General features: G+C 39.8%; 1 protein-coding gene across 4 annotated transcripts in view; it reads right to left on the bottom strand.

Annotated features, from left to right (window-relative positions):
• The window catches only part of CATSPERD (cation channel sperm associated auxiliary subunit delta), a 100,342-nt gene that overhangs the window by 28,202 nt on the left and 52,088 nt on the right, over positions 1-20,052 (bottom strand). For all 4 annotated transcript variants that reach the window (XM_074308675.1, XM_074308685.1, XM_074308695.1 and 1 more), the window contains one exon: positions 16,075-16,251. In XM_074308675.1, coding sequence (XP_074164776.1) covers positions 16,075-16,251 — 177 coding nt within the window. The remainder of the gene's footprint in view (positions 1-16,074; positions 16,252-20,052) is intronic.

Genomic DNA, 20,052 nt, shown 5'->3' with positions numbered 1-20,052 from the left:
AGGATATGACTATACAACAGGGATTGTCATTACAAAAGGTGAAACTGGCCACCAAATGGAGACCACCCTTCTTTCCCATTCTCTATATCTCTCAAAGTCCTTTAACAAATATCTCTCTTTGACTCTAGTTTCTGATGGCAAAGGCCACCTCCTTTACTTTGATCCATCCTGTGACATCATTGCCCTATTCTCTTTAATCTTTAGGTTTTTTTTCCTGGCTTGAATGTCCCTCATCTTTTTTAAAAACCAAAAAGTTTTACTATGACCTATTACTACCTGTCCTCCCCTCCCTCACTAAGCCAGAATCCTGCATCTTTTCTCTCTTTCACAATCAAATACTTAGGGAGGAAAAGTTGTTAATTCCCATTTTCTCTATTTTCTTTTCCTATTTTCCTATTTTTATTTTTCAACTCAGGTTTTGATCTTATCTCTCTAGGAGAATCTCCTCTCTACAAACTTAGTCTGGGCCTTCCTCAACTCTTGCCTGGATTATTGCAATAGCTTCCTCCACTTATCTGCCAAGAGAATTTGACAACGAGCTCTAATGGCCTCCTACAATGTCCAGGATCAGATGGAAATTCTTCTGCTTGACATTTGAAAGCCTTTATCTGGGCCCTTGCTATACTTCTAATCTTATATTTTATCTCTATTCAACTACACATTGACCTACTTGCATTTTTTCAAACATAAGACTCCACTGCCATCTCTATGTCTTTGAATAGTTTGTCCCAGTTGCTGGAATGACTTATCCCTTTCACTTTTACCTTTTAGTTTCCCTGGCTTTCTTCCAAATTCAGATCAAAACCTACCTTCTGTAGGCAGCCTTTTTAGGTCCCGTCTTCCCCTACCCCTTGCTGTTAATGTCTCCCTTTTCATATTACTGTCTACTCTCTCTACATGCCTTATTGATATATTTTCTTCTCAACCAGAATGTCTCAAAAATACTGCTTTTCCCTTTCTTTGTATTCTTCATACTTATCAGAATAGGTGGACATGAAATGAATTTCATAACTGCATGCTTGTTGACTGTTTGACTAACCATCAAATATTACACTCTTCTCTATTTGTTCTGACTGTTCCCTCTCAATTTCTTTTGCTTCATCATGCATTTTCTACCTTCTAAATGTGGATTGACCCTTAAGTGTCAGTCCGGAGCCACATTCTAATCTTTCTTTAATCTAATTCTCTCTCCTGGTGACCTCATCAGCTCTCAAGGTTGGAATTACCATTTCTACACAGACTACTCTCAGTTCTGTATAGTAAGCCCTAGACTCAACTCAGGAACCAATCACAAAATGCTTATTGGATTTTTCAAACTAGATGCCCCTTAGGCATCTCAAACTTAATATGTCTCCCCTCCCAAGAACTTTTGCCCTAAAACCCATCACTCTTAGTTTCTCTAGTTCTGTTGAGGGCATCAGTCAGTCAATAAGCATTTATTAAGTGACTACTATGTGCTAAATGCTTGGGATACAAAGAGACACAAAAGATAGTTCCTGCCCTCATGAAGTTCCCAGTCTAATGGGGAAAGAACATGCAAATAAACATAAAGCAAAGTACATACAGAATAAGTAGAATATAATTAATAGAGGGAAGGCATTGGAAGAGAAAGCTTCCTGTAGAAGGAGGAATTTTATTTGGGTCTTAAAGAAAGTCAAGAACAGTAATCAGAACAGAGGAGGGATAATATTCCAGACATAGGGGCAGAGATAATGCTTCCAGTTGAGAAGTGTCATGGAATGTAACATTTGTGGAACAGCCAGGAGCCACTGCCAATGGATCAAAGAGTACATATTGGAGAGTAGGGTATAAGAAGAATGGAAAAAGTAGGAGGAAACTATATTGCAAAGGGCTTTGAATGCCAAATAAAAACTAATTTATATTTAGTTCTGGAGATAACAGGGAACCTTTAAAGTTTAGTGAGTAAAGGGCTGACATGGTCAGACCTGTGCTTTAGGGAAAATGCTTTAGTGGTTGAATGGAGGATAGATTGGAATTAGGGGGAAGGAATAGACAAGATAAGAACCACCAAATATAATCCAGGGCTGTTGTAGAGGGAAGGCAGGGTCAGAGGAGAAAAGGTGATATTTACAGAATTTATCAATAGATTGAGTATTGGAGGGGGTGGAATCTAAAATGGCTTCTAGGTTGTGAGCTTGAAGATACAGGTGAATGGTGAAATTCTATATAATAATAAGGAATTTTTTCCCCTATTCCCTTATTCAATCTTTCATCACCTAGTTGATCTCCTTGCCTCCCATCTTTCCTCATTGCTATTCCTATTGCACATCTCTGTCCCAGAGAGTTTCTTAAAACTACACATCTGATTTTGTTATTTTTTTACTTAAAAAACTTCTTATAATCTCTACAATTAAATTCAAACTCTAGCATTGAGCATTTCAAGCTTTCCACCACCTGGCCCAAATATAACTTTCCAAATTATTATGCATTATTTGCTGTCACCTCCCCATCTTACACTGCATATTACTTATTATTCATCTCTACTGGCCACCTTGCAGTTCCTCATATACTCTACTCATTCCATCATCTCTACCTCCTGAGCTTTTGCCTCTGAGATGCCTTATTTTTTCCAAGGTTTATCTTAGATGCCATCCCCTACATGAAGTCTTTCTTTTCCATTCACCCCCAGCTGTTAGTGCCCATCCCCTTTTCTGAAGAAAACCTTATATTTTGTGTCTGTTCTTATATGTTTTATATATATATATATATATATATATATATGTACTTTTTTCTCCCCTACTACATTAGACTGTAAGCTACTTAAAGGTAGCAATGGTTTTCCTTTGTTGCCTGTATCCCTAGTACCTAGAACTGTGAATACTTGCTAATTAATTGAATGGTGATTTTCTAGTGCAGATGTACACTAGATGTACACTAGAAGTTCTGATGTACCACAGACTCTGGGATGAGATGGAGGGTAAGTTAATTACATTTAAATGTATGTAAATATAAATGTACATTTATTATTTTTCAGAAGTTTCAGTTTTGTCTCATTCTTGGAGTTTTCTTGGCAAAAATACTGTAGTGGTTTGCCATTTCTTTCACCAACTGATTTTGTAGATGAGGAAATGAGGTAAACAACATTAAGTGACTTGCTTAGAGTCACACAGCTAGTAAGTGTCTGAGGCCAGGAGAAGAGTCTTTCTGATTCCAGGCCCAATGCTGTATCTACTACACCACCTATCTCCCCTTAAAAATGTAAATTTACCTTGTATTTTCTCTTTTCTTAAAGTATAAGCCAGTAGTCGAATGGTAAATTTTAGAGCAAGAAGGAACTTTAAAGATCATTTAGTCCATATTTACAAAGATAGGAATCTTCTCTTTCTCTCCTAAAGATGATGCTTGAACACTTACAATAATGGAAAAATCATTACATTTCAAGTGTATTCCACTGTTTCAATAGTTCCACCATTGAACAATTCACATTAAAAAAAAAAATTCTTCCTAATATTCAGTCAATCAGTCAGTAAATAAGTATTTATTAAGTATCTACTATGTGGTAGGCATTGTGCTAAGTGCCTAAGGGGTATAGGATGTGTGCAGGGAAGACTAGTACCTCTGGTGAAGGCTGCCAAACCCTTTACAGGGGCTTTCCATCTTTTTGTCCACCTAACTCTCACCTGTGGCTCCAAGAAGTTATAACATGCACAGCAGCCACACACCTGGTAGACTGTTTTGGCAGATGGGCTCAACCAGGTTGAGGGTAACCAAAGGGTCTCAAACTCTATAGTGAGTTAGGGGAGTGTCTACCTCAAACATGTAAAAACTTCTCATTGTGGAATGGGCAAATGAGAACAATTTGTTCCAACAGTCATGAAGGCAGGTGAAGCAGGGGTTGTGGAGCACTTGGAGCTGTTCCACTCCAAGGTTATCCACTGCATCTGGAACCATCTCTACTCATTTTGACTCTGTCCTGCCTCTGGACAATGGTGGCTTTAGACTTCATGCAACTCTACCTCACTTAAATCCATTTTATACAGGAATCAAAAGATATCACCATACCATTTTACCATTTCTACCCATCTCAAAGTCCTGTGGCGATGGGCAAGTGATAAAGCATCAAGTGCTGATGCCCTGGGAGGTATGATCACAACCATAAGGTCATCTCCTCACTGGAAGCAGCAATGAGATTCAGCAGCCTCCCCCTCCTCCTGGATATCTGGGCAACCCTTAAGGATCGAACTGCTCACCTCCAAGTGAGCTAGGAAGGGGCTAGGAAAAAATGTCTTAAAAATGCCTGCTTACCCAACACTGGCCTGGTTACTGCAGCAAGCAGGGATCCTACTCTGTGGATGAGATACTAAAAAATGTACAAAAGCTTCTGTAAAGCTGATTCCTCTCACCACTGGTACATGGAATATGCAGACACTTATAGACAATACAAAAGCTCGTACACCTGAAAGAACAACAGCTTTTGTTGTGAGAGAATTCACCAGGTATCAAATCCAAATAGCAGCCCTGAGTGAAACAAGGCTGGCAAATGAAGGCCAGCTTATTGAAAGAGGAGGTGGAATGGCTGCAGTGAAAAGAGAATTTGTAGGCTTTGCAATCATTCAAATCTAATAAATAAGCTCACTTGTCTTCCAAAGGGAGTGAATGACAGGTTCATGATAATGTGATTGCCACTTAACAAGAAAATGTCATATCACCAACATTATGCTCCCACCACAACAAACCCTGATGAGGACAAAGAAAAATGTTATGAAGTCCCGAAAACCCTCATCATCAATGTGCCAAAAGAGAACAAGGTTATCATTCTGGGTGACATTAATGCTAGAGCAGGCTCAGACTACCAGACATAGTAAGGAGTTCTTGGGAGGAATGGAATTGTAAACAGCAGCAAGAGTAATTTATTATTGAACTTATGCATCTCTGACCCTATCACTAAAAGTCACTGCATCCCAACAGAAACACTGACATTTAATGGATTATGATTGTAAGAAGAGACAGACAGGATGTGAAAGTGACTAAAGCAATGTGTGGTTCAGAGTTGCTGGACTGATCATAGACTTATCCTCTCAAAGCTCAATATTTATGTTCAACCAAAGAGGTGGCCCCAAAGCAAAAAGACTACTAGAAGAATTAATATCAACAGATTGGAGTGTTTCTCTGAGAAGGAACCACAGTTTGTTGCCAACTTAGAGAGTAAGTTGAGCCAACACATATTTGATAAACAATGGAGTAGAGGAGTGGGCAGCTTTTAGAGATTTGGTGTACAGCACTGCATTTGCTCATCTGGGTCATAACACTCACAAACATCAAGACTGGCTTGATGAAAATGGTGGGGAAATTCAGAAGCTGCTAAATGAAAAATAAGAACTCCACAGGCTGTGCCAGTAGGATAATTCATCCATATCTAGGTAGCATTCAATTCCATCAAAAGTAAAGTACAATAGAAACTTAGAAAAATGCAGGATTCTTGACTCAGTAAAAAAGGCAGATAAAATTCAGTTTTATGTTGATAGTAACAAATCCAAAGTGTTTTTATGATGCACTGAAAGCTATGTGATGCATCTCAACTACTCAGTGCTGATGGGACCATATTGATTATAAGGACATGGTCCTGGAGATGGGCTGAACACTTCCATAATGTTCTCAACAGACCATCATTAATCAATGCTGAATCTATTGACCATTTACCTCAGGTTGAAATCAATCATTCCCTAGCTGAGGGAAAAGGGGGTTTTGAATGCTGTTAAGCTACTTTCATGTGAGTGTGGATTCTATTCCAGCTGAGATTTACCAGGTATCATTGCTTATACAGAATCTGACTGAAAATTTCTGGATTATAAGACAAGAAGGAGTTTGTCTCAGGAGTTCAAGGATGCCTCCATGATCCATCTTTATAAATGTATAGGGAATAGATACACTGTGACAAGATACACTGTGACAATCACAGTTGGGGGGATGGGGAGGGTGTCTCAGTCATTACTGGAAGATTCTTGCCAGAATCCTCCTTTATAAAGGATGACTCTTCAGCTAGAAAAAAGTCAACTACCTGAGAGCTAGTGTGGCTTCAGAAAGTAAGGAGGAACAGTCAATATGGTGTTTACTGACAACTTCACAAAAAATTCCAGGAGCAGAACAAAGGTCTGTATACAACATTTGTACATCTTACTAAGGCCTTTGATACAGTCATTATGGAAAATTATGTCAAAATTAAGTTGCCCAGAGAACTCATCAGTATAGTATATCATGTTTGCCTGAGTTCTGGACAATGGATAATGCTCTCAGGCTGTCCCAGTCATCAATGGAGTGAAACAAGGCTGGGTGCTTGCTTCCATGCTTTTTTTTAGGATGATGTTTTCAATCATGTTGTCAAATACCTTCAATGAGGATAAACATGGAATCAAAGTAAGCTACCACACTGATGGTTAAAATTTTCAACTTGAAAAGGTTACACGCCAAAACCAAAATGGATCCAGGAAGTGCCGATACATGATTTTTTTGGTTGCAGATGATTGTGCACTCAATGCAGCCTCTAAAGCAGAGAGGCAACAAAGTATGGATCAATTCTCTGCTGCTTGTGCTAATTTTGGCCTAACAATTAACACCAACAAAACACAGGTCCTCTATCAGGAAGTATCACACTGTCTATATGTGGAACCTTTAGATATAGTAAAAGATGAAGTTTTGAATCATGTGGATAAGCTCACTTACCCAGGCAGAATACTTTCCAGGGATGTCCACATGGATAACAAGATTGATATATACAATGCCAGAGCTAGCTCAGTGATCAGGAGGCTCCAAAGCAAAGGGTGAGAAAGGAGAAGTATTCACTGATCACCAAATTGAAGGTCTACAGAGCTATTGTGCTGATCTCATTGTTGTTTGCCTGTGAAACCCGGACATTCTACCAGCACTGTGCCAGGAAACTGAATCACTTTTGAAGAGAACCATTTACACCCAGAGAGAGGACTGTGGGAACTGAGTGTGGATCTCAACATGGTATTTTCACTCTTTTTGTTGTTGTTCACTTGTCTTTTGTTTTCTCATTTTTTTCCTTTTTGATCTGATTTTTCTTGTGCAGCATAATTGTATAAATATGTATACATATATTGGATTTAATATATATTTTAACATGTTTAACATATATTGGATTACTTGCCATATAAGGGAAGGGGAAGGAAGGGAAAATTTGGAGCACAAGGTTGTGCAAGGGTCAATGTTGAAAAATTATCCATGCATATATTTTGAAAATAAAAAACTTTAATTAAAAAGGAAAGAAAGAAAGAAAGAAAGAAAGAAAGAAAGAAAGAAAGAAAGAAAGAAAGAAAGAAAGAAAGAAAGAAAGAAAGAAAGAAAGAAAGAAAGAAAGAAAGAAAGAAAGAAAGAAAGAAAATTAATTACTTCCATTTGAATTGTTTTGGGAAGATTCTGAAAATCATCTGACAGGATAAGATACCAGATACTGAAGTTCTTTCTTGAACTAAACTGCCAAGCATTCCAACTCTATTGCAGAGAGCACAACTCTATTGGGTCAGCTACATTGTTGGAATGCCAAATGTACACTTGCCAAAAAAAAAAAAAAAAAAAATCTTATGGAGAACTTTCACAGGGCAAGTGCTCATAAGGTAGTAAGGAAAATAATACAAGGACATTCTCAAGATCTCTCAAGAACTTTAGAATCAAATGTATGTCATGAGAGACACTGGCATAGGACCATCCAGCATGGTGTGCCCTCAACAGAGAAGGTGCTGTGCTCTATGAGCAAACCAGCTTTGAATTAACCCAAAGGTAATGTAAAATACGCAAATTAGAGAAAGTCATCCCAAATGTTCATAGGGACTATTTGTGTCCAACTAGTGGCACAGCATTCCGAGCTCCTATTTGTAGTGAGCTGTTGTCTCTAGAAGCTGCTGGATCGCTCTCTGGGAAGAGATCTGCTGTGTCTACTCAAATCTCTCAGACAGATTCTTCTTCCTGTAACGAACCCGTTGTCTCCAGGCAGTTGCTGTTAACTCTTGTCCAAAGAAGTGACTTCCCTTCCTGCAGAGAGCCCCGTCAAGCCTGATGCAATTCAGAGTCTTTTTTTATCTCTGAGAGTCCTCTCTTTTATTCTCCCAGAGAATGGGCGTGGGATAATGCAAGGGCTTCTGGGAAGAACCACCCCAGCCAATGAGCTTGCCCCCTCTATCAAGTCAACCTGAGTTCTCACCTTGTAATTGTCCAGAAAACCTGAATTCTCACCTTGTCACTGTCCAGACAACCTCAGTTCTCACTTAGTAATCCTAACATCTCCCCCTTTCTTTTGATTTAGAACATAGGACAGTCATGACCTTGAAACATAAATCCATCAATATGGGAAGTATTACAGATAATTACATAAATTACATAAGCACATAGTAACATAGTAACGTAACACATGCTAGAAGTATATAACATAATCATAAATTGAAAATTTATAAATGTCCATAAATCCATTGTCCATTAGTCTCATCTTGTGTGAGGAAGTCCAATGATTCCTGCTGGTTTTTAAAGTTCTTTAACAGTCTTCTTATTATCCATGCTCTTTCAGTGTCAGATGTTTCTTAGATCTTCTCCTTTATTTTGAGGTTTTTCTCTTTTTCTGTCTCTCTCTGATGGACAAGGCGAATATGACTCGTTGGCACCCATCTGATTCCTTCTCCTGCTGAAGAAATACAAGCAAACCCTCTCTCCCAGGCAGTTAACCTATCTAATTACCTTCTATTTACCACTTTCTAAATCTCTTCTCATCATCTGGCAATTACATTGGAATTGTTTGCACTGGATACAGCCATGTTGGTTTAAAAGGCCTGTATTCTCCCCAAGTGTAATCCATTTTTGCAATCTGATTGCCTTTTGACTCACTTATCAGGTAATCCCTTTCTGCCATGTGATTGCTTTTCTGCTGGTTGATTAAATCAGAGTCCTGGCCTTCTAAAGGTTCTTTGGGTGTAACATCAGCTGCCATCATGCCCCAAGTCTTTTTTGCCTGGGGCCCAGGTCCAGGGCCCCTCATCCCATTTCCCTGAATTAATCTACACTCTGATGCCCAATGGAGTCCTCTGTTGCATTTTGGACATGGGGTTTTAGGTCTTCTCTCACTCTGTCTTCTCACTGTATCTCCATATCTACACTGAGCTCTTAGATGCCCAATTTTTCCACATTGAAAACATCGCCGAGTTTCTCTAGAAGTCCCTTGCCAGGAGGGACCCTGTCTTTCCACGTTCATCATTGTCCGGGTGTAAAAAGCATTTGTTCCCACTGTAGCACAGCGTCTTATGATCTCCTCTAAAGGAGCATCTTTGTCTAATCCCCATATAATTCTTTTGCAAATCTCATTGGCATTTTCCTTAGCCAGATGTCTGATCATTATTTCTGTAGCTGAATTTTCTCCAATAGTTCTTTTGACAGCAGTTTGCAAACGTCCCACAAAATCTGCAAAAGGTTCATTGGGACCTTGCTGTATTTTAGTGAAAGCCTCTCCCCGATCTTTCTGTCCAGGGAGGACACCCCAAGCTTTTATTGCAGCCTTAGCAATTTGCTCATATATTGTCATGGTATAATCAGTCTGTTCTGAATTCTCTCCATACCGACCTTCACCAGCCAAGTGCTCAAAAGTGAATTGTGTGTTAACTCCTATTTCCAAATTGCATCTGACTTGAATTTTACATAATTCATGAAATTCCGAAAGCCATAATAAATTATCTCCAGGTTCCAGACATGTCCTTGCTATGGATTTCCAATCATTCGGGGTTAGGACTTCATAAGACAAACCATCTAGTAACATTTTGACATAAGCTGATGTAGCCCCATAAAGGGTACAACCTTTTTTCAAATCCTTAATTGTATTCAAATCTAAAGGTGCATATCTTCTCCTTTTTTTACCTACAGAGTCAGTATTTTCAATCACAGGATATGCATGTATAAAATCACTTATATCCTGTCCTTCTCTCTTAGCTTTAACCAATGCTTTTTCTAATCTTGTCATAGGCTTAGGCTTCTTCACAGGCAATTCTGTTTGTGTTTCTGCCTCTTCCCCTCTTTCTTCCTCCATCTCTGAAGGTGGGGTTGATGTGGGCCTGTCAATAATCTGTTCTCTAGGCAGGGTTGAAGCTTCTTCAAGAGAATCATACCATAATTCCTCATTTAAATCCTCTTGCTCTAGGGAAAGATCTTGATCTTTCCTTTTTTCCTCACACTTTCTCCTCTGTTCATTTTTAGAACTTTTCCTTCTCCTACAACTTGCTTGATAGTTTAAGGCTAATTGAACTATGTTGTAGATATAAAATACTTCTGCAGAAATTGAACGAGGCCCATTTTTTGCTTGAAATTCTTTCATTTCATATCCCACTAGCTTCCATTTATCTACATCTATCTTTTCTTCCTCTAAGAACCAAGGGGATGTGCGTCTTAATGCAGCCAAGAGTTTAGCAATCTGTACCCAGGTTACAAGTAAACTCTGCTCCTCAATTATGTTGATTATACTCTCAATAGTACCACTCCTGAATGGGGGTGGAGCTGAGGTTGCTTCTGGGGCTGGGGTTGAGTCGGCTGAGGTCCAGGGATTGAATTTAGCTAACATGTGTCCCATTTCAGCTATAAGAGATTCCTGGTTTAGCCCTTAACAAGTTAAGTTCCTTATTTATCTATTAGCACGTTCACTTAATCTTTAACAAAGTTTCCTCGTTACTCACGGTTCTGGGTCAGAGAGACTGCGATCTAGATCGGAAGCTTTTCCACTGGAATCAGGACCGTGTCTGTCCCTGTTCGGGCGCCAAATTGCGAAGGTCTGGTCTAGCTCTTCTTGTCAGGATAAGCAAAAGTCCTCGCCCCACGTTGGGCGCCAATTGTAGTGAGCTGTTGTCTCTAGAAGCTGCTGGATCGCTCTCTGGGAAGAGATCTGCTGTGTCTACTCAAATCTCTCAGACAGATTCTTCTTCCTGTAACGAACCGTTGTCTCCAGGCAGTTGCTGTTAACTCTTGTCCAAAGAAGTGACTTCCCTTCCTGCAGAGAGCCCCGTCAAGCCTGATGCAATTCAGAGTCTTTTTTTTATCTCTGAGAGTCCTCTCTTTTATTCTCCCAGAGAATGGGCGTGGGATAATGCAAGGGCTTCTGGGAAGAACCACCCCAGCCAATGAGCTTGCCCCCTCTATCAAGTCAACCTGAGTTCTCACCTTGTAATTGTCCAGAAAACCTGAATTCTCACCTTGTCACTGTCCAGACAACCTCAGTTCTCACTTAGTAATCCTAACACCTATTGTTCTGATCAGCCACAGTTGGACACACTGATTCTAAGTGATGTCATTTTGGTCCTCTTCAAGAATGGACAACAGCCAACAGTGCTAAGTGTTAGGGGGATGCAAAGAAAAGTGAGTCCCTGCCCTGGACTCCCTGCCCTGGACTCCCTGCCCTGGACTCCCTGCCCTAGACTCCCTGCCCTGGACTCCCTGCCCTGGACTCCCTGACAGAAACTAACTGTCTTAGTAAGAGAGCTCATACTCAAAAAACATGTATAAATAAGATAAGCACTGGAGGAATTGGAGATAATCCAGAAAGGGAAAGCACTAAAATGAAGAGAGAAAGGGAAGTGACTTCCTTTAGAAGGTGAGATTTTATCTGCCAGAAAAGCCAAGAGGTATGAAAATACCTGGAGTCAAGGGATGGAGTGTTAAGTGTCTTATGTGAGGAAGGTCAAGGAAGCGCTGTGTGTGTGTGTGTGTGTGTGTGTGTGTGTGTGTGTGTGTGTGTGTGTGTGTGTGTCTAGGCAGCTATTGTAAGGTTTAAGAGGTTTGGAAAAGTATAGAGGGGAGGCTAAATGATAAAGGATTGTGAATGCCCACCAGAAGATGTTGTATTTGATCCTGGAGGGAATCATTGGAGTTTACTAAGTAAACAGAGAGGTGACATCTGAGCTTTAAGAAAATTGCTTTGTTGGCTAAACAGAAGATGGACTGGAACCAGAGACTTGTTAGCAGCTGTTCAGAAGAAGTGAGGTGACAAGGTGTAAAGGTCCGGTTGTCTCTAAATTGTCCTTGGGGACTGCCATCTCAACTCCATCTCCCAGCCAGACTCTTCTTCCTCCAGACTGCCGTCCCAACTCTGTCCCAGAGTAGACTACTTCTCCAGGCCCAATGTTGTCTTCTTTTATCCTCGAAGAGATTGTAGTGAGAATTCAACGGGGCTTGTGAGAAACACTTCAACCAATGAACCTCCTCCTTTTAAAGGGGCATGTGAGAACTCAGGGGCTCGTGGGAAAATTACTTCAACCAATGTACTTGCTCCTTTTAAAGGTTGTGTAAACTCCTTTTCAGAACTCCTTTTAAAGGTGTAATCTACTTTATGTAAACTCCTCCTCAGAAGTTCAAAGGTGTAAACTCCCCTTTAAAGGCCCAAACCAAAGGTGTGAACTAGAGAATTGTTAAGTCCCAATTTAGCACTTAGTCAGAATGGTGGCAGTACTAGAACAGAGAAAGAGGTCTATTATACAAATGAGGCCAAAGTAAAATCAATAAGCCTTGGCAAGAGATTAGATATGGGGAAATGAGAAATTATAAGGATAATGGAGGGGGGCAAGGAAATGAGATATGTGTCTGGGCTTGAAACAGAGCCAAATTCCACATTGGGGAGGTCATATGATCTCTGGAGAGATGAACGTTGAACCCTGGGCTACAGAAAGTTGCAGGAAGTGATGTGATCTGTGGGAGGCAGCCAACATTGGTGACCATTGGTCAAGGATGGTTACATTCTTTTAGCCTGTCCAATGAGAAGGCTCTGATCTTTTGCTTTTAAATCCTGGCAAGCTGGAAGCTGGCCAAACTCCAGGAGCACATGGTGGAGCTCCAATGGCTCCCAGGTGTGTCTGGGCCTCTCTCTCTGCAGGGATTAAATCAGTGCTTTCTCTTTGTACCTGAAGATGTCTTGGATTAGTTAGTTGGGAAGGGGGTCTTGCATCCAACCCAACACACACATTAAGGAAGCAGCACTCTCAAACCTGCTTTGTCTGGGAACTGAGTGGGCACCTGTGCACTGATCCATTTGGCTATTCCTTTTACCCTGGAATTTGAAGAAACAAGTCAGACAGTAACTGAAGAATTTCACTCCTAGTACTGCCCTGTCAGAAGAATTAGAGTATTCAGAGATTAATTATCCATCCGGTGTAAGGAAATCTGTGCAGGGGTAAATAGACTTTTTTGAAGTGGGATGTAAAAAAATAGTAGCCAAATTTGAGGGTTAGAAAAGGATGTGAAAAACAATTTACTAAAAAAGTAAAAAGGGGGAAATTGTGAAAAGTGGATGGACATTTATTTGGTTTCCATAGTTATGAAAATTAAATTGGAGAAATGAAAAATATTAAAACTGAAATCCATAAGGATATCAAAAGGATATCAAAAAAATAATGGGTGAAGATTATATCCCCCCCCCCAAAAGAATGTAATCTCTTTAGGGACAGGAATTGGCTTTTGTAATCAAGGGAAGTGGTGTGAGATTTGAAAAGAATCTTTTGTTCTTTGCTCCAGTTCTCCTCTTTCCCTTTCCCTTACAGAATGGAAGTTCCTTGGGGTAGGGACTGGCTATGTAATGAGGGGTGGAGATTCATGTCATGTAATTTCTATAACATCCAATTAATTGAGAATCTGGGGAGGGACTTGTGCTTCAGGATAGGAAATAAAAAGCTGCCTTTGTGGAGTTTTAAAGGTGTATCTACTAACCTAAGCCTCCATTCTTGCAAGAATGTAAAATAAAGCTTTCTTGTACTCATTAGTGAGTCAATGGGGGCTGTTGGTAAGATATTTTGTTTCTTACAGGCAGCTTTCATGAAAAACACATGAATTAATGCAAAGTTCAATAAGCAGGTCCAAGTTAACACCCTACAGTAACAGCAACATAGTTCAACTGACTTAATTCTCAGCAATACAGTGATCCAAGACTAATGATGGAACATACTATCCATTTCCCAAGAAGGAACTGAAAGAAAATAACTGAGTCTGAATGCAGGATAACACATACTATTTTTACTTTGTTTTTTTGTTTTTTTTTTCCTTTTGCAAACTATAATTGTTTTATAAACTGTCTCTTCTTTCACAACATGACTAATATGGAAATAGGTTTGATGGGGTTGAGGTCCCTTTAAGATTCCTCTCTGACTGCCCAACCCCTATGGCTGACCTTGATTCACAAATCCTGATCAAAGGCACCCATTGAATATCTGGGCCTACCCCCTACCCTCAGCTCAGCTTCTCCCAGTCCTCACCTGATCTGAGCTAACTGAAAAGCCCCCCCCACTGAGAACTTAGGGGTACCGCCCATCCCCTTCTAGGTATAAAAGAAACGAGCCATAACACCCTCATTGCAGGAGCCCTCCCAGCCAACACAATGGTATCCTTCCAACCATGTAAGGGTTCCTGCCCACCCAGAGACCACCTTTGGCCCTGGCATCTTTCTAACTGAACTTTACTTCCAAATTTCTACAATAAACCTTTTATTTATCAATCTAGGTTTTCGGGCCTGTAAATTCATTTTACAGGGGACACTGTGCCCCATGGGATTATCTTACTATCTTTGCGCTGGAAAACGGGGTTCCCCCTTTCCTTTCCCTCAGTAGGTTTTATATGATTGCATATTTATAACCTTTATCAAATACTTACCATCTTAGGAAGAGAGGGGAAGGAGAAAAATTCCCAACTAAAATTTTTATTAAATGTAATTGGAGAAAATAAAATCTATTACATTTAAAAAAAATAAATTTTACTAGCCCTGATGTAATATAGCTTCTAGGGGAGACAAGTTTAAGGTCTCCTGATTTTAGGGGGTATAATACGGAGAAACTGAGCAAGATAGAGATTAGAAAATAATTTATTAAATGGCAGAGACTTACTGGGACCAAATGAATCCATGGTTTGGTCCCAGGGCTGAACGAGACTATCGTCTCAAAGAATCCCAGCACTGAATATCGGTTACAGGATTTTTTATAGGTTTTATAGGTCTTCAGTTTCTCTCTAATGCTATGAACAGCGCAGTTAAAACTAGCTCCAGTTTTGTCCATCTTATTTAAAAAACATATTCGGGGCACAAGGTGTTTATTAGCTTGTCTCCATACTATCAGAGTCTGCGCCTCTACACCTGCTGAAGCATCAAATACAGCTCCTTCACCATCCAATACTCAGACAATGCTCAACTTCTAAAGTAAAGTCCACATGACCTGGTGTATCAATGAGATTAACTCTATACCCTTTCCAGTCAAATGAAACAGCAGCTGATTGAATGGTAATACCTCTTTCTCACTCTTGGGCCATAAAATCGGGTCACAGTGTCCCCATCATCAACGGTGGGTGTGGTAGGCAGAGAGAAAAAGTATTCCCTGGGGGCAGGCATGAAGAAGCCTCTGATACTTGAGATCAGTTTAGTTCCCAGTTCCCACTTTCTGGAGGGAATCCAGTTAGAAATCCAAGTTATGTCAAATACCTGAGGCTATATTTTCCCAATAAATCAAAATTGGCCCATGACTTTTACTACTGCCCTCCTTTGGGTCAGTTTTCTCCCCTCTGTCTCAGTGGGTTTCCCCTTCCTACCTCCCCCATGCCATGTGGTCTCTCTCCTAATCCCACAAGGCTCCTGACCCCATTTCTCTTTCTTATAACTTAACTCTTTTGGGATGCTAAGTCCTTTTCAGGATTTAGCCTGCCAGCTAAGGGCATGCTCCAACTTCATGGGATGTTTCCTTTCTCCTGATAAATGGCAAGTTCCACTAGGGAATTTTCCCTTTTTACCATTAATTGTTAAAACCCATGCTCTCTCAATTCTATTTCATATTTACCATAACTTGATGTCTATTGCACTTCTTATTTTGTCTATAATCTCTTCTAAATAAACCTACCTTTTGCCAGAGAGAATAGCCATTGTGAATTCTTCACATGACCAAGCCCCAATTTTTGGTGCTTCTCCTAAAGTACATATTCTGGTGCCTAAATAACAACATTTGGCTACATCAGCCACATTAATTTAATATCTACATCAGCAATATCAGGAATAAAAAACCTAAGGATACACCTTTAAAAACAATTAATACAAACAACATTATTCCATACCTTGCAAGTTTTTAAGCCAATCTCAAGATCCATGAGCAAATGCTGGATATTCACTGGACATATAGTGAAATCAAAGGCTGGGGATTGATGGAAGTGTTCTGGAACTACTATAAGAATATTTCCAACACTTTCAAACATTACTGCTGCATTTATTAGCCCAATGCCATCATCTTCAATCTAAGGGGAAAATAGTTGCTAAGATTAAATGAATTCCATTTCACATTTGAAAATTAAGATGTCAGATTGGAGGTGAGGGTTAAATGATATAATGGGACTTAGAAATGTCATTAATAAATTGATTCTTTTCCAGTTTAATACAATACTCAACTAATGCTTTAAAAACCCAAATGCCATAAGATTAAGTATTTCATTCACTGTGGGTGAGAATGCTTTGGGAATAAATTCTAAAACCATAAAACATTACCTACAAACTAAGCCCCAGCTTCCCAAGGTGACTAATTTACAACAGTAATTTAGGGAAAGAGAATGGTCTGTCTTATTTGGAACATGAAGTCCTTCTCTTTTGTTTCTGGAAGTTTAAACCCCTAAGGGCTCGCCATATAGGGAGAAAAAAGAAAGTGATAACTTATATATGAGCTTTCACAAAAGTTTTATCTCTCTTATCCACTTTTATTATTATGTTCCATATGAGAATTTTATCATTGTCATTATAACTATATAATTAATTTTTTTTAATTAAAAAAATTTTTATTAATTTTACAATTATAACATTTTTTCACAGTGCATATGCATAGGTGATTTTTTACAACATTATTCCTTGTACTTCCTTCTGTTCCGAATTTTTCCCCTTCTTCCCTCCACCCCTTCTCCTAGATGGCAGGCATTCCCATACATATTAAATATGTTATAGTATATCCTAGGTACAATATATATGTGCAGAACCGAATTTTGTTCTACATGACACTACACACCTGTCAGATTGGCTAAGATGACAGGAACAAATAATGATGAATGTTGGAGGGGTGTGGGAAAACTGGAACACTGATGGATTATTGGTGGAGTTGTGAAAGAATCCAACCATTCTGGGGAGCAATCTGGAATTATGCCCAAAAAGTTATCAAACTGTGCATACCCTTTGATCCAGCATTGCTGCTATTGGGCTTATATCCCAAAGAAATACTGAGGAGGGGAAAGGGACCTGTATGTGCCAAAATGTTTATGGCAGCCCTCTTTGTAGTGGCTAGAAACTGGAAAATGAATGGATGCCCATCAATTGGAGAATGGTTGGGTAAATTACGGCATATGAATGTTATGGATTATTGTTCTGTAAGAAATGACCAACAGGATGAATACAGAGAGGCTTGGAGAGACTTACATGAACTGATGCTGAGTGAAATGAGCAGAACCAGGAGATTATACACTTCAACAACAATACTGTATGAGGATGTATTCTGGTGGAAATGGATATCTTCAACATAGATAAGAGCTAATCCAATTCCAATTGATCAATGATGGACAGAATCAGCTATACCCAGAAAAGGAATACTCGGAAATGAGTATAAACTGTTAGCATTTTTTTGTTTTTCTCCCCAGGTTATTTTTACCTTCCGAATCCAATTCTTCCTTTGCAACTCTATAATTAATTAATCAATCCAATAAACATTTATTAAAAATAATAAATATTAAGTACCCGCCATGTGTCAGGTACTGTGCTAAGTGCTGGAGACAGCCCCTGACCTCAAGCAGCTTACAGTCGACAAGATGTAAACAAATATATATGATGAGAGAAAGGAAAGGGGGAACCCCGTTTTCCAGCGCAAAGATAGTAAGATAATCCCATGAGGCACAGTGTCCCCTGTAAATGAATTTACAGGCCCCAAAAACCTAGATTGACAAATAAAAGGTTTACTGTAGAAATTTCGAAGTAAAGCTCAGTTAGAAAGACATCAGGGCCGAAGATGGCCGCTGGTCGGCAGGAACCCTTACATGGCCGGAAGGATACCATGTGTTGGGGATAGGGTTCCTGAAAAGAGAGAGCCCCGGCTTGGCTCTTTTATACCTAGAAGAAGATTGTGGGCTGTTCCAGATAGCTCAGATCCGGTGGGGGGCTGGGGGAAGCTGAGCTGATAGTGGGGGCAGGGCCTGGATATTCAAAAGGGTGCTTTTGACCAGGATTTATGAATCAAGGTCAGCCATGGGGGTTGGGCAATCAGAAAGAAATCTTAAAGGGACCTCAACCCCTATCATTTACAGGATAAGCTACATACAAAATAAATAGGAAAATCAGGGATAAGGTTTCCTGTAGACATTTTAGTTGGGAAGTAAAGAAAGCCAGGAAGGAGCATTTTAAGCCTGAGCCAGAAAGAATATAATGTCCCAAACTGAGAGATGGATTGCTGTTCATGGAACAATAGCCAGAAAGCTAATATTACTGGCTCAAAGAGTATGGATCAAGAAGTAAACTATAAGAAGAGAGGAGTGGGCTGGGTTATGAAGGGTTATGAATGCCAAATAGCGTTTTGTATTTGCTCCAAGAGGCAAGAGGAAGCCAATGGAGTTGATCAGACCTATTTTTTAATAAAATCATTTCAGGGGCTGAAGAGAGTTGGACCAGAGTAGGGAGAGACTTGAGGTAGGCTGACACACCAGTAAATTATATATGTGTCCAGATGTGAGGTGGGGAGGAACTGTCTGCACTATAGGGATGGCAGTGTCAGTGGGGAGGAAGGGCCACATAAAAGAGATGTTGCAAAGGTGAGCCAGACAGGCCTTTGAAACATGTAGGATATGAGGGAAGAGAAATAATGAGGAACCCAATATGACTCCTAGCTTGTGGGTTTAAGGGACTGGGATTGTGGTGGTGTCCTTTACAGTAATAGGGAAGGTAGGAGAATGGGAAGGTTCAGTGAGAAAGAGAAAGAGCTCTGTTTCAGACATATTGAGTGCAAGATGTCTACATGACATCCAGTTTAAGATTCCTGAAAAGCAGTTGGAGATGTGAAATGGGAGGTCAGCAGAGAGATTAGGGCATACTGAGAATTATCAGTATAAAGAAGATAATTGAATCCATGGGAGCTGGTGAGATCAACTAAGTGAAGTAGTCTAGAAGGAAAAGAAAAGATGATCCAGGATATAACCCTGAAGGATGCCTAAAAAAAAAGGGTGGGATTTGGAGGTGGATCCAGCCAAGGAGGCAGAGGAGTTGTCAGATAGGCAGGAGCTGGGGTCCCAAAAACCTAGAAAGCAAAATATCAAGGAGGAGAAAAACATTGCAGAGGTGTCAAAGACAATGAGGACTGCCACTGGACTTGGTAATTAACAAATCACTGCTAACTGGAGAAAGTTTTGGTGGAATGATAACATAGGAAGCCAGATTGTGAGGGATTAAGATGACTGTGAAAAGGGAAAAAAGAGAAAAGGCACCTTTTGTAGATGACCTTTTTGAGGAATTTAGTACAAAAGGCATAAGAGAAATAAGAGAATGATTAGTAGGGATAGAGGGATCAAGTGAGGGGTTTTTTTTGAGGATGGGGGAGATGTGGATGCTTGTAGGTAGTAGAAAATAAGCCAGTAAAGAGGGAGAAATGGAAAATAATTGAAAAGGGGAGAAAATAATTGAAAAGGGGATTAAAGGAGTAATCTGTTGGAAGAGATAGAATTGGATAGCATCACTTGGGTATGTAGGAGATTAGCCTTGATAAGGAGTAAGATTACTTCATCATTGTGAAATTGGAGTGAAGGAGGCGAAAGGTACTTGAGTGATAGGTGATGAAGAAGAGGGAAGAAGAAAAAGTTTGCAGCAAATAACCTCAAAAAACTTTTTTTCCCCATAAAATATGATGCCAGGTTCTCAGTGGAGAAAATGAGGAGTAGCAGTTTCTCTACTGGGTCTCTAAACAAAAGAGGTCATTTAAAAAAGGTAAAGGACCCACATATTGAAAAATGTCTGTAGCAGCCCTTTTTGTAGTGGAGAGGAACTGGAAATTAAGTGGATGCCCCTCATTTAGAAAAAGACTG

Source organism: Sminthopsis crassicaudata, chromosome 1 (genome assembly GCF_048593235.1).
Source record: "Sminthopsis crassicaudata isolate SCR6 chromosome 1, ASM4859323v1, whole genome shotgun sequence".
NCBI classification, from domain to species: domain Eukaryota; kingdom Metazoa; phylum Chordata; class Mammalia; order Dasyuromorphia; family Dasyuridae; genus Sminthopsis; species Sminthopsis crassicaudata.
Note: the sequence above shows the minus strand (reverse complement) of the source record. Positions and strands in the feature narration are given on the sequence as shown.